General features: G+C 48.7%; 1 protein-coding gene across 1 annotated transcript; it reads right to left on the reverse strand.

The window, feature by feature from the left end:
- Nucleotides 1-2,785: 2,785 nt before the first annotated feature.
- On the reverse strand, nucleotides 2,786-5,518 carry CRNN (cornulin). Its single transcript, XM_039224765.1, has 3 exons — nucleotides 5,381-5,518; nucleotides 3,559-4,276; nucleotides 2,786-3,417 (listed from the first exon to the last, which is right to left on the reverse strand). Exons 1-3 carry the CDS (start codon nucleotides 5,516-5,518, stop codon nucleotides 2,786-2,788), a joined length of 1,488 nt encoding a protein of 495 aa, XP_039080696.1.
- Between the last annotated feature and the right edge of the window lie 2,085 nt (nucleotides 5,519-7,603).

The following is a 7,603-nucleotide window of genomic DNA, read 5'->3' on the forward strand; positions in this document are numbered from 1 at the left end:
ATTTTGGTTTAGGCATATTACTTATATTTGTTGTGATTAGATCCCTTGCCATGACCTGTTTTTATTTTATTTTGGGATGAATTTCTCCATCTTGGCGTTTTTCTAGGTCTCTGTCTTCTGTGTGTTAGGAAGATCTATCATGTTTCCTGCTCTTGAGAGAAATGGCTATATTAAGAAGAGATCGTATACCGTCTAAGGCTTGGTGTTTCAGGATGTGTCTCTGGTATGTGCTGTGTATATTCTGCTGTTGTATTTTGGCTGCTCTTTCCCTCAGATCAGTCTTCTGAAGAATTTTGCTCTGTCTTGCCTTGTCAGTGGGTAGTCTTTGGACCTTGTCCACTGTTGGGCAAGTTTTAACTTGGTGTGTTTTGGTCAGTTAGATAAAAGAGGCTAGATCCTATTTCCCCTAGAGCTGAAGCTTTTTCGCACTCTATGGTCAGAAGATTTGGTGCATGTGGAGGGGTTGTGTAGTCTTTTGGGGGAGGGACCCACTCTTGCTCTGATTCTCAAGCACACTTGCCCTACTAAAAAAGCACCTGCAGAGCACAGAGGGTGAGATTCGGTGTATTTGGTTCAAGCCTCCACTCTAGGTGCTTGTTGTTCACTGCAGTCCATCTTTGCTGATGGGCAAGGGTAAAAATGGCTTCACCTGGCTCTCTCATTCCCAGAGAGTTTACCCCTGCTTCTATTCAGAAAGCCCTTATGGAAGAGCAAATAATCTTCCCTTGTGTGTTCCTGGAATCCCTCAGATCTCTGCCTTCACCCCATTTTTGCCCCAGCTGTCTGCCTTCCCAGCAGTGCAATGCTCCTCTGTTTTATCTCAGGGGCACTGGCTGGGTTTCAACTCTCCAATCTTAGGGACCCAGTGTGGTGAAGACCTAAGCTCATTTCTAGGGAGGGTTTCACTGTGCTGTGGCTGGAACTGATTTGTCCCAGAAAAGCAGGAAGTTTATGACAAAACACAGCAAAAAGCTATGTTCAGTTAGCTGCTCTCAGCAGGTGCTTCTGTTCCTATGCTAATGAACAGGACAGCTCAATGGTGCCTGTTCATTTTTGTCCCCTGAGAGGCACTTTTGTCCCCTGAGAGGCAATGCCACCTCTCCCAAATGTACTCCAAGAAGGGAAACTGTCTCTCCCACTGTGACCCAACCTTGGGGATCCTCAGATCATGCTGTGTGTTCCCAGACTTCTCCTTCTTCTCCACAGGAATACTACTATGTTCACCAGGCTTGACCTGGTGATTGCGTGGACTTCCAAAACTTCAGTCTTTGAGCTCTGCTGCTTGTAACTACTTGCAATGAACAGCCCCTCTCATTTTCCCTGTCAATGATTTTGAGGAAGTGTGTTTCTTGTATAGTGTTCTTTCTTTCTCTCTCTTTCTGTTTCTCTCTTCTTTCTGTGATCAGGGCTCCCACCCCTCCACAGTACCCACAGTTCTTTTCTCCTCCAAATCATGTCTCTGCACCTCCTTCCTTCCATGATGTGGCTTCTCCTCTCTCCAGTTGTGCAGTTTGTTCTCTCAGTCCTCAAATTTCTTGGGTGTTCAAAATGATTTGGTATTTATCTAGCTGTGTTCTAGGGATGAGGCAAGCATAGGGTCCCCCTGCTAGTCTGCCATCTTAACTCTTTCCTGCCTAAGGGTTGTTAACACATTTTGTTTTCTCTTTGGAAATTGCCCTTACTTCCTATAAACCAAAAATGCAATGGAAAACATGTCGTATGCAGGATCTAGTTATTTTGTTGTGGAAGGCCCTTCAGAGTGTCTAGCCTGCCACACTGCCAGAAGCAGGAGTCCCATTGCAAAGCTTTTACACAGTTTTCATAAGCCCCATTCAAAACCTGTGGATTCAGCATTTCTGCAGTTAGGCAGATAAATCTATATTTTAAAAACTAGTTCTGAAGTGATTATTATACTAAACCATAGTTAAGAGTTTCTACCCTATAACTTGTTCATATCCAGCTGGTGAGACATAATGAGAGGTCATAGCTGACACAGAGGACTTTCTGGGGCTCTGGCTTCTGGCTCAGTTCCTGGTAACACATACTTTTCCCTTCTCCCCTACATAGTCCCCAGTAGACTTCTTCCATTTATTGGTAACCTTAAGTTGGCCTTACAGGTGAACAGATACTTAACATTCTAGAATTAGAGTATTATCTACCTACCTACCTACCTACCTACCTACCTACCTACCTACCTAAATCCTGCTTGTCTTTTAAGGGCATTGCAAAAAAACCTATTATGGTTGAAAACTTTTCTGTTCCATCTCTGCCAAGTATAAAAATATGACGTCTCCTCTCTTGACACTTTTATAACTCTTGGAATCTCCCACATTATTTTCCCAACCAGATGCTCTTCAAGGGTAGGGACCATGTCTAGTTCATTATCACAGCCCATCATGTCCATAGTGATTGAAAGGGACACAGAGCCCAGTTGCTTAGGAAGGTTTTATTGGTGCATTAGGATAGATGGAGCAATGGACAGATGGAAGAGATAAAATAGCTCTGAAAACCCCCACAAGCTGAGGAGAATTTGGCACAAATGGGTGACTGACTCTGTATCTTCCTGTTCCTGAGGGGGTCTGTACAGCAGAGCAGATGAGAGAGGAATTTAGGATAGAAAGCACCTTGCAGAAATGGTCTCACTGAGAAAGACATAAGAGAGAAACACCATGATTAAGAGGTGATGTCCAGGGACATGCCACCTGGACTGGCCAGGGTAGGACAAGCCAACCCTCTGCAGCTGTCTTCTTCTGGTACTGGGCACTAGAGTCTGGGGCTGGGACACTCATGGCTTGTTGCTTTTGAAGTAGGAATACAGCCCCCTGGCTGTGAGGCCGCGCCTCCCTTCTGGCTGGGCTGTCTCCTGGCCCTGGGCTGAAGGCATGCTAGAATGTAGACTACCCTGGTCCTGCCTTGGGCTTGCTGGATCTCTTGTGTGGTCATCCACCCACTCTGGAGTAACCACTGTGGGTTCTCTCTCTGCCTGCCCACCTGTCACACTGCAGTTTGGGTGAGTGCTGCTCCAGTCCTGTCTCCCTGTCAGAGTGTTTGCCCCAGCCTGGGCCTGTCCCCCCAGCTCTGTCTCTCCTGCTTCATAGTGGCCCACTCGTGTCCATCTTGGACCACTGCCTGACTGCCTTTGGGTCTGTCCCTCATCTCTATCCCCTGTGCGGCTTGCAGACCTGCTCTTGTCCTGCTTTGTGGTCTGGGTGTGTGTCTGGGTTTGTGACCCTGCCTGTGTCTGCATGTGCCCTCCTGTTACCACTTGGCTTGTCTGGCCCCTGTCTTGACCCTGGACATCAGTCCCTCTGGTCTGGCCGTGGGTGGACTCCTGCAGCTGGGTACCAGGGCTTCCTATCTGACCACTCCTGTCCTGCTCCATGGTCTGGGTGACACTTCCTGGTGTCGGAACATGTTCTCTTGCCACCTGTCTTTTCTGGCTCCTATCTTGACCCTGGACATCAGTCCCTCTGGTCTGGCCGTGGGTGGACTCCTGCGGCTGGGTGCCAGGGCTTCCTATCTGACCACTCCTGTCCTGCTCCATGGTCGGGGTGACACCTCCTTGAGTCGGAACATGTTCTCCTGCCACCATCTGTCTTGTCTGGGTCCTATCTTGACCCTGAACATCAGTCCCTCTGGTCTGGCCATGGGTGGACTCCTGAGGCTGGGTGCCAGGCCTTCCTATTTGACCACTCCTGTCCTGCTCCACACTTTGGGTGGCATCTGTCTGGGTCTGAGTTCCAGTGCCAGTCACTGGTTCAGTTGTCTGGTGGGCTCTGTCTTGTTCCCTGGCCCGCGACTGTCTCTCTGACTCCCTCTCTCTGGTCTGGTGACTCTTGTCTTCTCTCACTCTCTGGGTCTGCTGTGCACATCCCCCAGCTTGTGTCTGCCAACTCTCTCTCTCTTGTCTCTGAGACTCAGACTGCCTATCCTGGCCAATATCCTGACCATGGGTTTGAGCCCCGAACCCCACCTGTCCTCTGGAGGCTTGTGTGCTCTGTCCATGTTGGGTCTCCTCACGATGCTGTTCTTCCCTAGCCATCCCCACCTCAGTTCTCCTGCTCTGTCTTTCCCCCAGCTCTTGTGAGTCCCCAGTAGGGTGGATTCCAGACTCTTGAGATCCACAAGCCCCTTCAGGACTCTCGCTCAGTGTCTTGAAACAGGCTTGGGCGACTTTAAACACCAGGACCAGGAATTCCTTGAACTCCACAGCCCCTGTGTCATCTTCATCCAGCAGACGCAGGACTTCATCTACGGTGGCAGGATCATGGGGTTTCTGGGGAGGAGAAGAGGCAAAGTCAGCATACCTCCCCTGGGGAAAGTGTGGTTGGGCCAGTGCACTCAGTCTGCAGTCTTCCCACCCCTGAGTCAGGGAGCCTACCTGTGCCAGGCTCAGGGTGCATACATAGCTACAGCAGCCCTAACATTAAATAGCTTTCAGTGTGCAGCCCTACTCACAAGAGTAGGAAGAACCTTTTGATTTATATCCTCTGTGTCTGGCATAGTTTCTGGCTTACAGGAGAACTGGAGCAAGACTCAATGAAGAATGAATGAATGATTGAGCTCTTAATGATTCTTTGGGCTGTCCTCTGCCCCTGACCCCTGGCACTGAGTGAGATTCTCTCCAACACCCAACACCAGGAGAAGCACAGAAGGAACATGGCCTCAAGGAGATTCTGTGAGATCTTCTTTGAAGCTCAGATGTTTTCCCAAGATGGGGTGGGTGGGGTCTGGTGGACCACAGGTTGGCCTGAGTATGCAATCTGCTGTGCCTACACAGCCCTGTCTCTAAGACCATTGTCCAGGTTGCATTAGATGGGAACCAAAGGCAGGGAGAGGCAGGGAAGTGCATCAAGGGCCTGGGTCTGCTTTGCTGGTAGGGGGAGAGAAGGAGGGGGCTCCCAGAGTGTCCTCCCAGCTGATGACACCCAACTTGCCCTCAGAAACACATGTCTGATGTGACCATTCAGTTAATATTTTTGCAACTGCAAGACACAGAGCTCTGCTGCTAATAAATGAATGGATGAATTTCTGATAGACATAAGGAATGGCTACTGCATCAGATTTAAGAAGCAGCAGAAAGCAGCAATTACTTGCATTTCTAGAATACCCAAAGGCTCTATTCTTCCCTGAGCTATCCCTTTTGGGTCCTTTCACCTTGTCTCCAATTAGAATTAATTGAAATCAAGGTATTTTCTCTAGGGAAACTACCATCTTTGTTCCTTTGCCTTCCTTTTCTCCTCCTCCACAGCTACCAGGAGGTCCACTGGGCTTGCCTCTTCAGTGGCTACCTCTTCAGACTCCTGAAGCAAAGCATCTGCAGGCAAGCCCCTTTCCTCTCTCCTCTCCCCACCTCCCCACCTGGCCGGGCACGTCATACCACAATGACATCAGCAAACTCATGCTCCAGGAGCTTTTTCAGCTCCCCCCGGGTGAGCACTGTGCAGTTGCCCTCGGTCCTGGCGTATCGCCCAAAGGCTTCGATGATCCCATTAATGTTTCGCAGTAACTGAGGCATCTTTGGATCCAAGCTGGAGAAAGAAGCAAAGCCCCCGTGGGGGCTCCAAAATCAACCTCAGCATTTCCTCCTGCCCCTTCCAGGTTTTTCCTCGCATATTCAGCTCTGCCTCTGTTGTCTCTGAGTCTTCCTCTCCCTTTCCTACGTAATGGACTTTATGAATGGGAAAGAGGGGTACATCATGGTTAGCGACAGGCTCCAGAGTCAGGACTTCTATGCCAGCCTCACCACCTACCTGTCAGGTGAGCTAGGGCAGTTTGCTCTGCCTTTCTATACCTTGGTTTACTCATTGTGAAATGAAGGTAATAACAGTATTTACTTGATAGGATTACTGTGAAGATTAAAAGAGATAATTCATATAAAGCACTTGGCAAATGCTGGCTTATACTAAGTGGCAGGTATTAAATATCATTATGATGTTATTATATACATACATAATGTGTGTATATCTGTGTACACCACTGCTCACAGCGTACTTCCATATGCATCATCTCTTATAATCCTTATTATCGCCACTTTTTTTTTTATAGGTGAGGAAACAGGCTCAGAGAAGTGAGGTGATTTGTTGCTCAAGGTCCCATAGCTTGTAGGGGACTAAGAAACACGAGAGTCCATATCTCCTGAACTCAAATGCAATGAGCATTCTAGACTGTACCCTATGGACAGTCTATCTAGTCAATGATTGCCTGTCATATGGTATCAGGGGATACCAACAGGCAGTAAGTATGTATCTAGGTCTACCCCTGCCTCGGGTGGGTTAAGCAGGAACCCCAGGGGGGCTCCACCCTTTCTTGCTGCTTTTTGGGTAGACATTCAGGAAGAGGCTGGGTTACCAGTTGTTGGCCATGCTCAGGGCACCTCCCATTTCCAAGTTCTAAGTTCCTCTGAATGTGACCTCTGTCCTCAGCGCTGGGACCTGTGAACTGTGAAGGAGGTCAGCCTGCCCACAGATGTGTGGCTCCTGCCAGCCCACAATACTGGTGGCCTGTGAAGAATGATTCCCAACTGAAGGGAGAAAATTTCCTTGTCATTAGCCAGGGATCTGGGCATAGCTTGAAGTGAGTCCAGGGTGAGGCTGGATGGGCAAAAGACAAAGGGACGTGGAGGTGCATTAAAGTAGAAGCTTCAAAGACCAGGAGAAGGCACATTCAAATCCAGGGGGAGGAGGAAGTCCTGGGTACAAAAGTAGGAGAGTGAAGGGAGGCAGGAAGGAGGAAGACTTGGTGCTGAGGAAGATGGGGTAGTGTGGCCAGAAGGATTCGGAAAGTTATAGACCCTAGGTAAGCATCTAAAGCTCTAAGCTTTAAAAAAGGTATCCTTTCTACCGTCCAGTAGCCAAAAATTTCAGGCAGACTTTGCTTTTGTATATTAAGGTACCAAACTCAAATACTGTACCTCAACAGAGAAAGGAAAAGATCCTGGGTTTTGTTTTTTGGCACATCACAGACCTTAATCACTGACCTACAGACAGTAAAGATAAGGCTACTTTTTAGTTACACTTCAGATGCTTTAGGATAAATCTACAAACTCATCTTGCCTAATAAGGCCCTGGGAAGACTGTCATGTCAGCCCCTTCCTCTGTGACAAGGTTCAAGCTCATTGTCGGGTTGGCAAGAGTAACCTGAGTCTGGCCTGACACACTGCGAGTGCTGCAAAGAGGCTTCCAGAAACTTTGCTGTCCAGAAAGGCATATGGGTGGTTCAATTGCTGCTGCTAACATGCTCCGGTGAGAGGAGCTACTGCCAGGCCAGCCTCAGGGGAAGAGGAAAGAGCCACATGGCTTCAGGACAACATCTTCTCCCACGTGCACACGCCCACTTTGCCTGAAGACCAGTCAAAGCAGACACTTTCTGTCCATGGCTGGCAACCACAGGCCATGGCCCACATCTGACAGCTTGCTTTTATGAGCTCAGATCACCAAGACACTGAGAATGAGAAAGAGGTTCCTCAGGAGGGCACTTACCTAATGCACAGGCAGGATGAGCAAGTGGCTGTTAGGTGGTGAATGGAGTACCAGGTCAGCGGGACAGGAACCTTTTATAGGGGATTTAATAAGGCTGGTGTTTTAGATAGATGTCCCCGCCC

This window comes from Hyaena hyaena, unplaced genomic scaffold (assembly GCF_003009895.1).
Source record: "Hyaena hyaena isolate Hyena2069 unplaced genomic scaffold, ASM300989v1 scaffold_1773, whole genome shotgun sequence".
NCBI lineage: Eukaryota > Metazoa > Chordata > Mammalia > Carnivora > Hyaenidae > Hyaena > Hyaena hyaena.

Excerpts from the sequence above, each read along its gene's own strand:
- CRNN (XM_039224765.1), bottom strand. The coding sequence starts at position 5,518 with ATGCCTCAGTTACTGCGAAACATTAATGGGATCATCGAAGCCTTTGGG. Across the intron at positions 4,277-5,380 it reads AGTTTGCTGATGTCATTGTG|AAACCCCATGATCCTGCCAC; the intron begins GTATGACGTGCC and ends TCTCCTCCCCAG. Across the intron at positions 3,418-3,558 it reads ACATGTTCCGACTCAAGGAG|AACATGTTCCGACACCAGGA; the intron begins GTGTCACCCCGA and ends AGGTGGCAAGAG.